The sequence below is a fragment of the Montipora capricornis genome, chromosome 11, assembly GCF_036669925.1.
Source record: "Montipora capricornis isolate CH-2021 chromosome 11, ASM3666992v2, whole genome shotgun sequence".
NCBI classification, from domain to species: Eukaryota; Metazoa; Cnidaria; class Anthozoa; order Scleractinia; family Acroporidae; genus Montipora; species Montipora capricornis.
In genome coordinates, this window is record NC_090893.1 from 2533287 (window position 1) to 2550696 (window position 17410).

The 17410-nt window shown below is 41.5% G+C and overlaps 1 protein-coding gene across 2 annotated transcripts in view; it reads right to left on the reverse strand.

The window, feature by feature from the left end:
• The window catches only part of LOC138023706 (adhesion G protein-coupled receptor L2-like), a 69681-nt gene that overhangs the window by 28105 nt on the left and 24166 nt on the right, over nt 1–17410 (reverse strand). For both annotated transcript variants that reach the window (XM_068870748.1, XM_068870749.1), the window contains 10 exons: nt 15502–15684; nt 14748–14828; nt 13153–13259; nt 10424–10607; nt 7666–7776; nt 5854–5909; nt 4371–4565; nt 2917–2985; nt 1608–1722; nt 538–648 (listed from right to left, as the gene is read on the reverse strand). In XM_068870748.1, coding sequence (XP_068726849.1) covers nt 538–648; nt 1608–1722; nt 2917–2985; nt 4371–4565; nt 5854–5909; nt 7666–7776; nt 10424–10607; nt 13153–13259; nt 14748–14828; nt 15502–15684 — 1212 coding nt within the window. The remainder of the gene's footprint in view (nt 1–537; nt 649–1607; nt 1723–2916; nt 2986–4370; nt 4566–5853; nt 5910–7665; nt 7777–10423; nt 10608–13152; nt 13260–14747; nt 14829–15501; nt 15685–17410) is intronic.

Here is a 17410-nt window from a genome sequence, read left to right on the forward strand (position 1 = left end):
GTGTGAACGACGCTAAACTCACCCTTGTGCTTGGGCTTGTGCTTATAGCACAAGTGGGAACCGGGCCGAAGGGAAACCCATCAACATCTTTTTGGTGGCAATGGCATAGCGATTGTGGGGAGGGAAGTGTGGGGCGTGGCATGTGGGAAGGGTCTTGGGTGTGGGAAGAAGACGGCTGTGAGGTTTGAGCAATGGGTTCGGAGGGAAGGGGGCAAGGTGTGGGTTGTTCAGGTCAACTAGAAAGCCTTCGCTACTTTGACCACCATACACATTTTATGACCTGTACTGTAATTATTTTATCCTGTAACCATGTGCTGTGACTATACTTCTCTCTCTATGTTAATTTTTATGTAAATAGTGTAAAATAGATGAACCATGAACCATGGCAGCTCGCCACTTAACTAGGCATCCCGTACTGGAAGGGATTAGGGGTGGGGATTGGGGGCGGAGGTTGATGCGGGGAATTGACAACACTCTCAATATCTTTATGTTACTGAAAGTGGCATTAAGTCTCCGTCATTAAAGATATTTTATAACCTTTCTCTTTTTGTATCTCCGAAAATGGCAAACGGATTCCATTATCTCCAGCGGTAAAGGACACGCTTCCTTGTGCAAGGCCACTTTTCTCCACAGAGCGGAACTTTAACACTGAAAATACAAAAAAAGATACCTTTACATAAATACAAAAAGTGTTAATCCTTTGACTTCCACGAATGATCGGTATGTAAATTCTGCTCACCATTTTAATGAAATGTCAGTCAGACAGGTATTGAGAATGAAGATTATTATCATCACATTAAGCCCGGAGGTGTGGTCTTTATATAACACCAAATTCTCATTTCTTACCAACAAAAAACTATGTGGTATTAGTTGGGAGAAGGAACGATTCGATCGCGGGTATGAAAGGGTTAACAAAAAGGTCTCCATTGAATTTACGTAAGTTGTTTATGCGCTAGTGAGTGATCGGTATGTAAATTCTCTTTATAATTTCAAAGAAATGTCAGTCAGACAGGAATTGAGAATGAAGAATATTGTCAACTTAAGAGGTGTGATCTTGATTTATAAAATAGTTAGGATAGTATGCGCGCTCTCATTGGTCAATAGCAGTGTTCAGGTGAGAGTATGGAAACACGGCTGTGACATCACACGGACTTTTGATTGGTTATGTATTGTCAGACGCGCGTTGTGATTGGCTGGTAGGAAATATGAGCTTGTATCAAGAAAATCTGTTTCAAACAAGACGTAAAAAAAAAACCCCAGCATTTTCCTTCATTTGTCGAATTATTATCGAAATATTTTATAAAAGCAATAGAGAACTTTTTCCGTGTTTCCATGACCTCATCTAAACACTGTTGGGAGAATTCTCGACAGTTATGCAAACCATAGACGCAGTCGAGGGTTTGCATAACTGTCTCGAATTCTCCCAACTCCCTCTCGTGTTTAGATGAGGCCATGGAAACACGGAAAACGTCGTCTATTGCTGAATACCACCAAATTCTCATGACTATCCAACAAAGAAATCTATGGTACTAGTTAGGAGAATGAACGTTTAGATCTTGGGAATGAAAGGGTGAATAGTCTCGTACTCTATGTTTGGAGCCACATACCAACATTTTCAGTCTCCATGCTCGTTGTATTGGTACCGCTGGAGACGTTAGCAGCCATCAATGCTATCTTCTCCAAGGAAACCATGAGTTCTGTCGCCCTCCCCAAACGAGACACCTTTAAAACAGTGAAAAGAAAAGAAAAATAAAGCAGCCGTTACTTTAACCCTTTCAGGCCCGATAGTGCCAAATGGCACTTATAGATTTTACTCTGTCTAACGCCAGACGATTTTACTCGTCAATGGGGAACCCCTCGGGCCTGAAAGGGTTAAGCTAACAGCATCCAATAACTATGTCCCCGTTTAACCCTTTCAGGCCCGATAGTGCCAAATGGCACTTATAGATTTTACTCTGTCTAACGCCAGACGATTTTACTCGTCAATGGGGAACCCCTCGGGCCTGAAAGGGTTAAGCTAACAGCATCCAAAAACTATGTCCCCGTTTAACCCTTTCAGGCCCGATAGTGCCAAATGGCACTTATAGATTTTACTCTGTCTAACGCCAGACGATTTTACTCGTCAATGGGGAACCCCTCGGGCCTGAAAGGGTTAAGCGACAAACATACTTCTCCTTGGAAACCATGAATCGTCTAGTGTTGCCCTTTTTGTAGGCGATACATACGTAACAGTCAAAGTAAAGAGGCCAAAGGTAGCCTTAACTTTGGCCGAAAAGTAATTAAAGGTGACAGCTATACACCCTTTTAATAAGTCTAATATATGCCGTTTTCCGCTAATGACGTCGAACTCTTGCTTTCAAATTTTATTTAGAAATGTACAAAGGCCTAAAACTTTTCCGATTTCTTTTCTTGTTTGAAGCCTTTGTACATTTCGGAATAAATTTTAAAAGCATGAGTTCGACGTCATTAGCGGAAAAGTCATATATTAGACTTATTAAAAGGGTGTATACTTCATGAGATAGCTTAAAGGACGACTATGACTGCTACGGAGGCCTTATGAGTCCCATGACGCAAAAAGGACTCATGATGGTGACTGCTACGACAGTGACACTAGAACTATAACCTCGAGTAATTCTACTCATTTCACGATTCTTCCAAATTACTCGGCAAGGAACGTGTGTGCCAGCGAATGATCAAGGGAACATGGGGGCCGTGAAGAGCCATTGGTTTTACTTTTTCAACGTTTTGTCGTAAATTGTTTGAACTCAGGATGATCAGTGTGATCGTTCGGGTGAGTGCGAAACACATTGACTGACGTTTCGTCAACATGAACGGAAGTCATCTCTTCAGTGTCCAGTCAAGTCACTTGAGTAAAATGAAGCAAAAACAAAAAAAAAAAAAAAAGAAAAATCACACCTGAGGCGAATCCTGCCAAGAATCGATCACCTTTTCATCGAGGAGATTATTTGCCACTCCAACGACACTCTGAGATGAAAGAGAGAATTTTGATAAGGGAAGATACGACGGAAGATTTGCAGCTCTTTGGTCAAAAGTGAGCAAACAGCATTCGAAGTTATTCATATACGGAAAAAACTCATTTTCATAAGAGGTATCAAAAGACCATGAATTTTTACCGGAAGCTCGACGCATCTTAAGCCTGGTTTTCAGTAGCGATGCAGGCACAAGCCGCAAGCATAAGAGCGCTTATTTCATCGTGAAAACGGGGTTGACGCAAGCATAAGCACAGGCGCATGCGCAAGAACAAGGATCAAAATATTTCCATTTGCTTGTGCTTGAGCTTCTGCTTGCGTTCGCTTGCGTTGTGTGAAAACGAAACACAGCATAAGCACAAGGAATTTGCTACGTCTGGCCAATGAAAGCACTCGTTCCAGATCTCCACGTCTAAAAAATGGCGGATGCCGTGGTTGATTGACGCTTATGCCGACGTTCGTTTTCACTTAGCATAAGCTACTTATGCTTCTGCTTGCGTTTCTGCTTGCGTCACTAGTGAAAATCAGGCTTAAATTCTCATTGCAATCCATTTACCACCATTTCCCACCCTTTGGGTGGGAGGCGCGGTGGCCTCATGGTTAGTGCGCTCGATTCCGGATCGAGTAGTCCGGGTTCGGGTCCTGGCCGGGACATTGCGTTGTGTTCTTGGGCAAGACACTTCACTCTCACGATGCCTCTCTCCACCCAGGTGTATAATTGGGTACCGGCGAATTTCATACTGGGGTAACCCCTGCGATGGACTAGCATCCCATCCAGGGGGGAGTAGAAATACTCCTAGTCGCTTAATGCTACAGTAAGTGGAGATAAGCGCCGTCAGATAAAACCTGATGGGCCTTCTAGGCTCGTAGCAGACTTTACCTCCCACTCTTTTGTCCTGAGATTGAAGCATGTAAGAGAACAAAAAGTTTTAACCCTTATGCCTAAACGTGAATTTACTTGTTTACCACAATAGGCTTAAGGCCATACTTAGAATTGGGATCAGTGTTTATGCCGACATGAGATGTACCAGTTGTGAATCAATGTTTTAGCTTTTCTGCACACGTGACTTGGGCTTGACATGTGACACGTGACACGTCAGTTGAACAGAGGGATCGGGGGGGATACTTCGAGGCATTTCTCACATAAGTTCGCAGATTATCATGCAATTCTGGACAAATAGTTCGCTCCTTGAGCATTAAACTCAGCGCAGGAACACATCAAATTCTTCTAAAAAAGGATTGTACACTTGGAATCATTTTAAAGCGATATCGGAAATAGCTTGTCCAACCAAAACATGCTTTTAAGCCCTTTCAACTATCCCCAACTTACTTGCTCTTTCGAAGATGACGAAGGAAAATTCACTAAATAATGAAACTCACTTTCATAAACTTTTCAACTATCTCTTTGCTCATTGGTGGATTTTCTGTAGTCTTCCGACCCAGTTCCTGAAGAATTTGAACAGCAGTATGCAGGTTTCCGCTAACCACGAGGCCATCACGTGCAGGATCCGTGATGTTACGCAGCTCATCGGCCAATGACACTGCAGTGTGGGAGTGAATCTTTTGCAATACCATCTAAGAAACAGAAAAAAAGTTTCATAGAATGTAAGCACTTGTTGGAATGTTTAAAACAATAACAGTGTTTATTGAGGTTGAAATATGCAAAGTTTGTACTGCATTTCTTTGCATTCATGGCATTCACTGTATTGTAGCTCATTGCACGCATGTTATTGAAGGTTCTGGTCTGCATGGTATTGCTGGTTTAGGGATGCATGACACTGATTGCAGCTCAAATGCAGTTTCCCACATTTCTACTCGTTGTCAGAAATTCCACCAAAACGTCATCAATTTCAGACTGTGATGCAAATGGATGGTGAATTTAAAATATTACACAGTGTACAAAACGCTGTAGGATATGTTTTCATTGGGTGTAGAGGAAAAGATAAACAACGCTTGAATATTTCAAAGATGACTGAAGAGACGTCATGTCTTCGCAGTTTGAACTATAAGTTGGGTTCCTACTAGGTACATAAGAAGGCTTTAAGTACGTCCAAGTTCTACCTCGAATGTAAAAGGGTTAATTAACAATTATTCCATGAGCGCACGTTGGATATGAGATGGTAAATAGCCAACGAGGCGCGTAGCGCCGAGTTGGCTATAACCAGTCTCATATCCAACAAGCACGAATGGAATAATTGTTTTATTAAATTCCTTTAAACTCCAAAAGTTTAGAAAGTACGAAATGCGAGCGAAAAAAGCGAGCAAATCCGAGCGAAATCAAAAAAACCTTGATGAGAACCGATGCGATGTCATGTAACACCTTGTGGTCAGACAAACGCAGGCTCGTCACAAAAACATTTCTTACCTTTTCGCGTACTTCTAAACGTCGGAATTTAACTCAGCTGTCCAGAAAAACTTTTTTTTGCTTTCTTCAGAGAGAAATTTCGCTTTCCGGCGAAAAAACTTTTAGCTTGGCAACACTTAGATCAATCATTTACCATATAAGGTCAAACCAAGGTATATCAGCTGATAAACGAGATTGAGCGAACCAATCAGAGCACGAGAATTGCATTATCCCAGGTTGAGAATTTAATAATTTTAGTTAAAGTACCTTACTTAACCTTCAGGGAAACGAGGTATCTTCAGAGAAGCCGAAGTACGATCTAGTTTTATCCCCCTCGAATGCGTACTTGAGCAGATCAAAACAATTATGATATAAGGCGTCAAGAAAGGCTCAAGTTGACTTGAGTTTCTGTCGCACAAGTAGCCTACTTACACCCCAGCATGAACTCGGCTATTGACCAGAAATTTGATAAATCGGTGTCATGATGATTTCAAAATTAAATAAAATCGTTTTACATACCAGAAAACGTTTCGACGTGCAGTTGGACAAATCTGGCTTGTGCCATAAAGCCTCCCCTACAATAAAACCATCAAATGGTCAGATGAGTCTTTAGGTAATGGTCCCTGCTCGCGGCGAAAAAAACACAGCTTATTCCAACAGAAATACCAGGGGCACCCAAGGGAACGTTTCGTTAAGGACGGTACCTACTAATTCAAAGGTATCTTTGCGCGGTTTACTGAATATGCGGGAAAAGCAGATCTAAACGAGTGGTATTGAAATCCAAAAAGAAAATTGGGGGGGGGGGGGGGGTAACCACGCATTTTTCGAAGATAATTAATCAACAATATTTGTAAAAAGCTTTCAAGTACAAAGCAATGTATGGCGTTCTTTTCCAAATTGAAGCTTTATTATCTCTGAAAAATTCGTGGTTACCCCCACTTTTCTTTTTGGATACCAAGAGCACTTGCCAAGTTCTGCTTTCTCCGCATAGTTTTTAAAAGCGCAAAAATATCCCTGTGTTAAAAAGCACCACCCATAGGAAATCCGAGTATTTCGATATGCGCAGAACGTATGCGCAATAACAATAGTAGGCGCCTTCCTTAAATTATCTATTCGGAAGGCCTTTAATCACCTATAATAATAATAATAATAATAATAATAATAATAATAATGATGATGATGATGATGATGATAACAATAATAATAATAATCAACTTCATTTATAGAGGGTAACACACAACAGTGATCACTGAAAAACTAGTGGCACTCTAAGGATTTTCTTGAGGGAATTTTCACATAGAACTTTCGTGATATGAAAACTTTTAATGCCTTTTACTTTCTGATTGATAAAAATGTCATTGTAAGTACCGAAAAAAGGCCAGCTATCATTTTCGAAAAGGATACAATACCTAAGATCTTCAGAAAGTAGACAAACTCAAGATGCCCTAGTAAACTCGAAAAGCGTCAAGAGCTTTCAGGGTCCCTTAGAATAACCGAACAGACAAAATTTCGATAGCGCAGCCTAAAATAAACCTACAAAGCTTTAAAAGCACTCCAGAGAGCTTAGAGCAGCGTTTAAAAGCATTTGAGAGAAAACCAACCCTGGATGCTCCTGAAATGCGACCATCGACTTAAAGAAGAAATTTTTTTCAACTAGGGCCCGTACTGGCTTGATAAATACGCGACTTGATCTTCGTGCAAATGTTTTTTAACTTGTTAATTATATAATACTCAAATTCCTTTTCTTTTAAATGCACTTTCTCTTAGCTAGCCAAAGTTTCTAAACACTCTACATATAATGTAATGTAAAAACCAATGCACAAAATCTGGAAGTAGAACCTGAATCCTAAAATAGCAGAAGACACCCGTAAACTTCTTTAGGCTTTAAAATTTCCAAAACTAAGAGTAATTTGATTGGGACTAGTGAATCTGCAAATAGTGGAAGTACAAATTGGAGTTGCGAAATGCGAATGAAAGTCACAAATCAATAGCGAACGTTATAATTTTATTCAGTTAAAACCCAGGAGTTAAAATTTTCTTTCTTCTTCTTTATTCTGCCCTAGGTTTGTCTCCATTTGCAAGAAAATGCCTTCCATGACGCCAAGTGAGTTGTTGACGCACACTTTCAATCACAACCCAACGATTCCTTTCTTTCTCAAAACCAATATACACGTAGTTAATTGATTTACTTGTAATGAATGTCAAATACAAACGCTCCATTTTGGAGGATGACACGAAAAGTTAAATATGACGTGAACAGTTTATGAGAGCTAAGTAGGCGACACCTCGTCAGAAAATTGTAAATGTCCTTTTTTGATAAAGATAATTTACCAGTGAAACCATGTGGACAGGATCTCGTAACGGTCTCTCCTTTGAATGTTCTTGTCCAAGAAATATTCTTGAGCAGCTCCGCTTCACAATACATAGCCGTCGGTGCCTCTACTGAAACACACAAAAGAGCGATGACAGCGTTTAACAGCGAGGTTGGGCAAAGCAAAGTAGAGAATGTTAATATCGGCAACAAGTGCGAGTTCGAGAACAAAATAACTTGTACTCGTTCTCGAAGTCGTGCTCTACGTATTTAGGTAAGCCTATAATACGAGTTCCAATATGTAGACAATACTATTATGGGATTAAGTTCACATTTCGGCGCCAGTTTTGAATGAGTTGCCGGTGTCACGTTTTCCACTTTTTCTAGTCGGATTCATTTACAGTAAAAGGCGAAAAGCGAACGCAATCTCCTTTTGAGAAACTCGTACTTTCCGCTACGACTTTTCGATAGGACGAGTTAATTTTGAGCACGCCAGGCTGCGCCGTACGGATGCGCAGTAATCAAATTCCAGAACTCGTACTCGATGTCACACTTGTGGTCTATATGTGAAAGGATCTTAGTTAATGAGGGATACATTTGACAAACAATGGGATTAGTTTCTAAAGCAACTTTGATGCTGTGTTGGTGGGGGGGGGGGGGGGGGGGAAATTTGATTTATCAAACGATTTGAAAAAATGCAAAATAACAGCCATAACCAACGCGCGCTCGTGCAATATTTGTCAGTTGGCTAGAGTTCTTGTTCAATCAGTGCAGATCAGTTAATTTGTTTCTTTCACACTAAATTCTACATATTTATGCTATTCAGCGAGCCAGTTCGGCCAATTCGTACCGCTTGTCACGTTGAAGGTGACGAGAGCGCTGGCCCGGGTTAGTTGAAGCATGGTTAGCGCTAACCAGTTTTAAATACCATGGAAACCTTCAGGTTCTGATACCTCTTAAGCAGTGTGTGGAAGCACAGTGGCGTAGTGGTTAGCACTCCGGTCTTTCGATTCCAAAGGTCGCACGGTTCGAGGCCTAGCTCTGCCATCGTGTTATTTCCTTAGACAAGACACTTGTCTCTCTTTACCCAGATTTATAAATGGGTACCGGCGATATATCGCTGGGGGTAACCCTACGATGGACTTGCATGCCATCCAGGGGGATGGGCCCTAGTGGCTCGCTTGCGACTTTACCTACCTAACTCTTAACCAACGGTTAGTGCTAACCAGGCTTCGAGCTACCAGCCTAAGGACTTCTATGACAAATGAATCCATTGCCGGCAAAACCAACATTGCATTGACAATTATATGAACCTTGTGTGTTAATGCACTGGGCATGAGCGTCACAGCGATGCTTAGCCGTACTACACTCGTCCAAGTCTGGAGAGATTTAAGTTAAGAACACTCAGGAACATTTCACACAAAAGAGGCGAGAGGGCAAAGGGATACATGGGTAAGGAGGACAGGGGAGGAGTGGTACGGGACAAGGGAGAGAAAAGAGTGGCAAACGAAGTCCTAAGAGGACGAGAACTTAAGGAAAAAATGGGGGCGACAGCAACATTAAGAAGGGCAGGAGTCAAAAAAGGCGGAGGCGGGGGAGGGGGGACGGATACAGGGAGAATAGGGGACAAGGCGGGAGAGGTACAGAAGCAGGGAAGGAAAAGGATGGGAAGTGGAAGAAGATGGGAACCGAAATATGGGAGCGACAGGAGCACTAAAAACGGTGGGAGTCGGCAAACAGAGTAGAGGATTCGGGATAAAAAAAGATCCCGACAAGAACCTATGACCTGCAGCCTACAGCTCCCAAACTGGGCCTATATCGCGGCATTTTTACAGGCCGATCTATTTTCTTTTATACCATTGTTTGCCTCCGGAAACAGCACAAGACAATTGGAAACTTGTTTTAGTGTCCATTGCGAATATGTCTTCTTTTCATCAAAAGCTTTAAAACACGTACAATGTTCATAGATAAGCTTATTTACCGAGCGTTCTAACGTGTCACGGACTTAAGCACGCAAAGAAATTCCTGCTCGATAGAAGCGATCCGAGCTCAGTTGCCCAGAAACTATAGATATGCTCCTCATCGTTATCATCATCGTCAAGGTCGTCGTTGTCGTTATCGTTATCGGCATCCTCGTCATCGTCGTCCTCATCGTCATCGGCATCATCATCGTCATCGGCATCTTCGTCTTCGTTCTCATCGTCATCGGCATCATCATCGTTATCATCATCGGCATCCTCGTCGTCGTCGTCCTCATCGTCATCGGCATCCTCGTCGTCGTTATCATCGTCATCGGCATCATCATCGTCACTGTAATCATCATCGTCGTCGTTGTCGTTATCGTCACAGTATACTTGTCGTCGTCGTCCTCATCGTCATCGGCATCATTATCATCATCGGCATTCTCGTCGTCGTCCTCATCGTCATCGGCATCATCATCGTCACTGTCATCGTCATCGTCGTCGTTGTCGTTATTGTCATCGGCATCCACGTCGTCTTCCTCATCGTCACTGTCATCGTCATCGTGCTTACTATCACCATTGTCGCCGTCGTCGTCATCACAGGAGCCCAGTCACCATCAACAACACGGAAAATGCATTGAAGCGTTCAAAGTACTCGCTACTTTCATGGTAAAACAGCTATATAAATCAGATGGGTGGAGACTCAAACACTATAATTAGTCATCATCTAGGTTGATGTGGAAAATTTAAAACAAAAAAGAGATTCACATGATAAGGGTTTTGCGTTTCTGCGCTTCGAAAATATGTAGCTCCATACCTGTGACTTTTGGTATTTTCTTAGTCGCAGCTTGCTTGCGGGGTAGAGGCTGTGGACCACCGCCTGCGGCCGTATAGCTTTGAACGTGTATTTCATACAACGTGTTAGGATTCAGGTCGGTGAACAGGTAGAAACAATATTTTACTGTCACAACTCTGCGGAAGCTTTTATTTTCAATGGTCAGCTGCAAGAAATAGCGTTCACAATTTATGAGTGCTTTGAGCCCGGAGTCCCGTTTCCCCAACGTCCCGAAACCTTTCGGGATATTTTTCGGGTGTCATTATACCCTCTCTATCTCTTGCTCAAGAGCATTTTTACACAAAGCATTGCAACCTCGTCCTCAGGGTCTCTCTTCTTCCCTTCCTTACACCCTGGGGACTAGGTTGAAAACATTGCGTTCTGAAGCTGAAACGAACGTTTTGGAGAAAGGAGAGGTTTAAGTCATCGAAATAATATAATATAATATAATCTACAATCATTTGACCTTTTGTTAACTTGAAGACATGTAAGTTAAAAGACCAAACTATCAAAACAAGCGGATCATATGGTGAATTCGTAAATGGCTTTTTCGAGTGAAAAGGTGTCGGGACTTTGCATAAACGGGTCCTTGGAGTCAGGAGTGACCGTTGTAAGAATTGAGAATAACCGTTTTTGATGACACTAGCAAGCAACACTGATGGCAACAGCTACAAGAACGTTATCTCAAAATACATCTTCGGAGGTAGCTAGTATAGAGTGTTTTCACGTAAAGTGAAGGGGGTCATGTTGGTGTTCCTAAACAATGGAACGGCGGCCATGCTGCTGCACCCAACTAATCCTCCGGGAATTAAACTCTATTATCATGCTAACGTTTTCTTTTGTTTCGGTGGAAGAAAAAGGTTACTGATCACGTGAGTGAAAACAATCTGTAGCAGGAGAGGTTTGGGCGACGAACTCAAAATCCTGAGGTCCAGGGTTAAGAGCCGTTCGAGGAAGGTTGTCCAATACACTGGCAGCTGGAAGACCTTAGACAGCAATGATCCGAACCAGGTTGCTGACCAGCGGTGTTCGTGAAAGCAATGGTTTGCTGGGGGTGCTCAGCCTCGCGGGCTCAGAAAACCTGGTTGTGGTCATTGTTATTTAAGGTTTTTCCTGGCAGCTACATGATGAGATTCATGTTTATTGGTGTAGACGTCACAAAGTGACCTATCAACTACAAAGACCTCAACCAGTACCCTAGCCAAAGAGTAATACATGAGGTTCTTAGGCTTAAAGTGCCACTGTGACCCAAAAATAGATTCTTATTTTCTTTGGATTTCAAAACTATGTTAACAAAACTCTAAGCGACCAAGATTTTGAGCCTTGATTTCCAAAAGACACCTGTTTATTTTAACTGGAATTTTGCTATTTAATGGTCCGCCATTACTAACTTTAAGATCTCGAGAGAACTGAGGCCTGTTTCTCGAAAGTCCCGAAAACTTTTCGGGCCCGAAAAGCCATTTGTGAAACTGCCAACCGCTCGTTTGGAAAAGTCAATCTTTTAACATGTTCTCAAGGTAATAAAAAGAAAAATGACTGCGAAGTTTGATGACTTAAATCCTCTCCGTTCTTCAGATACAAAGGAAATTGTGACACCCGAAAATGGCCCGTAAAGTTTCGGGACTTTCGAGAAACGGGCCCCTGGATCGAGGAGAAAATGACGTCATACTAATGTGCAGTACGGAAGTTTCGGGCTTGCAGACTTTTAAACTCGCGCTTTGCAAATATAATAAGCTGCATTCACACGCTGAAATTTTAATCTAGTGAGCCTTTGACATCACTTTTCCCTCTGGAGGTTAACTATCAATAGAGTTATTTCAGTAGAGTTATGACTTAGAGTTAGAGTTAACGACTGCCAAAATCCTGAATTCAAGATTTTGGACTGCCAAAATCTTGAATTCAGGATTTTGGAAACTTAACTCTAACTCTACGACATAACTCTATGAAAATAACTCTAAGAATAGCTGTCCCCTCCCCTCTGAGGTCCAATTGGTCAGTTTTGAAGGTGAGTAATGGCGTATCGTGAAATCCAAAACGTGCATTCAAAGTAAACGGCCTTTGGATAAAAACCAAAATCTGAAGAAAAAACGAAAGTGTTTTTTTTAATCACAGGGGCACTTTAAGGGCACCTTGGAAGAAACTATTTTTGTCCTTTGTATAGACCTATTTCCATTACTAGGGATAACCATAGTTCATATAGATGGATTGATTATGAAACTCTGGAAACTTCAAAAGCGAGAGCAGTGACATCGCGCTTCATGTTAACTTGACCTCGACCGTGCACAATATTTTGTCCTCACTTCACATACAAAAGGTTTGAACAAATTATTCGAATTTTTTGATTGGCTGTCCTTTAGAAAAAGGTGTGGTTTTGCCTGGTCAGGGCCAAAACAGCGAACAAAACAATAAAACAGAAACATATAGATTTATCTGTTGAGTAGTTCATAACATGCCATCCACCATTTACTGCGTTCATTTGCATTCATTTGGACCAATTCAGTCGAGGGAGAGTGGTCAGTCGGCTACTTTCAAATTGTGTAAGAACAAAAGAACAAATTCAAGGGAAAACTTGAACTTCCCTTTGTTAAGAGTTTAAGTAAATAAAAATATCACCAAAAGTTAACTTTTCAAAAAAGTAAGAATGCAGCGTCCTCGATAACCGCCTGCATTGCGTATTAAGTTGAATTCGATAGTCTCGAAGCAGTTCTTACGTTATAGCCAAGAAGTCTTCCATTGATCTGTGCCGGTGGAGACCAATGTACCAGAAGGGAAGTCGAGTTTTGTGCAGTGACTGTTAAGTGCTGTACTCTGGTAGGTACTAAAACCAAAGAAAAGTCAAATTATTTACGGCATGAACTAAGAAGTAGCAGAAATGTAACCTACTATGATTAGAATACTAACCTAGCTCTTACTAACCAAACGCGAGGGCCGTACTTGGGAATAACATTAGGGAGTTTAAGCAACGACAATGGCGACGGCAACGAGAACGTCACAAATTTGCATATTTACTGAGCAAAAACAATAGCTTCGCACGCCCTGCACGTGCGTTTTTCATTTTTGTCCATTTCTTTGCAGCCGTCAGCAAAACACCACCGTGAAATAGACAAAGTTGAGGTTTCATGAAAAACATCAGCACTTGAGGATAAATGTTCATTTTCTCCACTAAACTAAGCGCCGTTCCAACCAGTGTCATTTTTGAGGAACTACCACACCTTTATCATATTTAAAAGGTCGAAATAGTCACAAACCGATTAAATTAACGCCAATTTATATTTTGAGATGACGTTCTCGTTGCCGTCGCCGTTGTCGTTGCTTAAGCTCCCTATTGGCCCGAGGTCGTGGCAGTACGGACCGAGCGTAGCGCCGCAAGTGAGGCTAGTAAGTTGTTTATGAAATGGCATCGTTTCTTAGTGGTGAATGTTCCGTAATCTTCGTCTTCCATCAGCGAACTCAACCTCGATCCCAGGGTAGTAGGGAGTAGGAGAGAACCCAGGTAACGAGGTTGCAGCGAAGTTTGAACCGTAGTCTTTCACATGTAGAAGAAAGTTCCGCTTCCTATAAATGTACTGTTGTGTTGAAAAATTAAATTCCGTTTTTTAAACGTTTCTGTGTTTTGCTCAACTTGAATTCCTCGGGAAAGAGGAAAAATACGGAAACGAACCGCTTCTCCCCAGAGTGCTTCATTTAGCCTGAGTTTTTTGCCATATTATAATTTAGTCTATTACGAGAATCACCACCCAGGCGGTGAAGGTCGCACAATAGAGGAAAGCTTCAATTTACAGCGCGTCCTTTATAAGTCTCAACCACAACACCAGAATCTCCATTCCTTACTGACTCGCGGTTTTATAAAGTGTTGCTTCTTCAACCTCTCGCAGAATTTTACGAGCAAGGATTTTGAGACGGGGGCCTACGGTTTTAAGTCCTTATTCGAGAAGACTTGAAGGTCTAATCACTAGACTGTGCAATTGCAAACACAGCCGTTACGATACTGAAAGCGAGTCCGGCCGGAGTTGAACCTGGGACCTCCCGCCAAATTATTGCAATGCTCAACCAGTTAAGCCGTTACGTCGCCGGTCATTTTAATGATAGGAATGTTCAAAAGAGATAGATCAATATGGCAATTGACGACCTTTTTGATACAATTTCAATGACTACATAGCAAGCTAGACTTGCCCTATAGGCTTGCTTATGAACGCAACTAAACCAGACCTTCTTTCTTTGCAGAAATGCATGGCGCAGCTAATTTGAGTGTGCGCTTCAGTTACGAGTTCTAATGCACTCAGTCACGAACATTTGTTTTGCTCACCTCCTTCTTTCGTATGGCAAATCAGAGTCCCAATCCGCCTTCCACCTCTAAACACATGGACCTTGTACGCGGCAAATGGTACTAAAAAGTAGAAAACACGTGATTTTTGAGGGGAAGTTGCAAAGGAAAACAAGGCGGACAGGCCATTTTACAGTTGTTTGCTATGAATGGCTGCGAGGTTGCCGGTGACCTGGTATTTATAAAGACCTCAGAGCCTTTATCATGTAAATTGTGTTGTTGTCATTCTAATTAGTCTACATTAACATTAGAAAAGCGCAAAGGTTTCTATCAAGCCAGGATCTCCGGCAGCCTCGCTTCCATTCTTAGGCCAGGTAACCTAGCTACAACTGTAAAATGATCTGTTGGTTTATTAATTTGCAGCGTAATAACAAGAATGTCATTTGATAGAATCCTGCCCAGGAGAATGGATATTTTTCAGTTCTCATTCCGCCTGTTGCCAAGCAAAGGCAGAGCCTACTATTCACTTTCGTAATCAGTGGCCACCTTTCATAACGGCACCAAAAAAAAATCAATATTTGTGTACCAATTCATAGAGTTTTATTCCCAGCGGATTAGCCTCGGACAACAACTTGGCGGTCATTTCCATGTTTTGAAACACCAAAATGGCTTCGTGAACAAAATGGCCGCCATAACGTCATGCGCATGCGTTCTATAGATCACATTGCAAAGAAAACATGTTCATGTCAATAACACGAGGACGAGCCGAAAAAAAGCATAAAGAATTACTACCTACCCAATCGTGTTAGGAAATACTGATGAACAGACGAGTCGAGATCCTTGCTTACATTCTGTTGTTCATTCCACACGCGAACTCGGTAGCTCCAATTGTTCTTTTTGAATATTTTTCTCTTAATAGACTGCCACGTTACATTTAGTTCCGTTGCTGTCGTCGTGCACTTGATATTTGATAGCTTGTCTAAAACATATTAAAAGAAAAGATAAAAAAAAAAAACAAAAAGTAATGTTAAAAAAAAAACGAGCAGCATTGTTCTATCGGGTTAAAAAACACGAGGCGTAGGCGAGTGTTTTTAGACCCGATGAAACACGTGATGCGAGTTTTAATTTTTGAACGGCTTCGAAAACATTACACAACAAGGGTGTCCCTCGGGAATCCGAATAAAGGTTGAAATTGTGAGAGGAGAACGTCAGTATACAAGAAAAAGAAGCTATGCCTTATTATTAAAAACTGGATCATTGGATAATGCAATTCGAGAATTTTGATTGGCTAAGCCATCATGGGTTATGAGCCATTATACCATGATCTACAAACACGGCAAGCATATGCGTGATTTTTTGGACCTTATCTATCTATCATCTCATAGCCAACGCGCGCTCATGGAATAATTGTTGATTAGCATGCTCTATATAAAGAATAGACCATTTCCGAGTTCGTCTGCTTCCTCTTCAAAGCGAGTCTAAGAAGGTTTTGTGATGGTAATTAGTTCTACTTTACATGTCAATGAAAACTAATAGGCCATTTCCGAGTTCATGGCTGCCTCCTTTTCAAAGCGAGTCTAAGTGCGAAGTCTTTGTGATGGAAATTAGTTCTACTTTACATATGAATGAAAACTAATTTTCATAAGAAAAACTTCGCACTTAGACTCGCTTTGAAGAGGAGGTAGCCATGAACTCGGAAATGGCCTATTTTCATAACAAAAACTTCGCACTTAGACTCGCTTTGAAGAGGAGGCAAACATGAACTCGGAAATGGCCTATTGTAGTGAGGAATGTGATCATGCACGTGACGTTTTATCGATGATCTGTCGCGTGTTTCGCTCATAAATTATCCATGAACTTTGAAAAGTTTGGTTAATGGAACTCTTTCAAATTCTTGGCTTGCATCCACCTGATGAGACAGCCATGTTGGTGTACAAAACAATAGAAAATGGCCTACACGTTTTGCATAATAATAGAGTCAAATTCCTAAAAGACATTTTAGTGCATTGTTCTGTACACCAACGTGGTCGCTGTGACGTCAGATGAAAACCATCAATTGAATGAACTAAAGAACACAATGAACGATGAAGCAACCAAATGAGCCAATCAAAGCGCAAAGCAGATTCTTGTAGCCACGCGCAGAGCGCGGGAAAACGAGGGCGCGTGCGACAAAATTGGTTTTGGATTTCACGGTCCGCCATTACTCACGATCAAAACTGACCGATTGGACCTCAGAGGGTTAGATCCAGGGAAAAGTGACGTCAAAGGCTCTCTAGTTTAAAATTTCAGCGTGTGAATGCTGCTTATTATACATGCAAAACGCGAGTTTAAAAGTCTGGAAGCACAAAACTCCCGTGCTGCATCTTAATTCTACCACGTACACACGTATTGCATTTTTAAACTAGTGAGTCTTTGACGTCATTTTCTCCTCGATCCAGCTCTGTCAAGAATATAAAGTTAGTAATGGCGGACCATTAAATAGGAAAATTTCCGTTAAAATAAACAGATGTCTTTTGAAAATCAAGGCTTAAAACTTTGGTCGCTTAACGTTTAGTTAACATACTTTTGAAATCCAATGAAAAATAACTAAGTTTATTTCACAACTCAATAACCTCTCGGTTATCTATAATACATGACCCTGTGTCCTAGTTGCTGGAGAGACCGATTTACCTCATACCACGAGATTCAAGGTTATTCAGCCAACG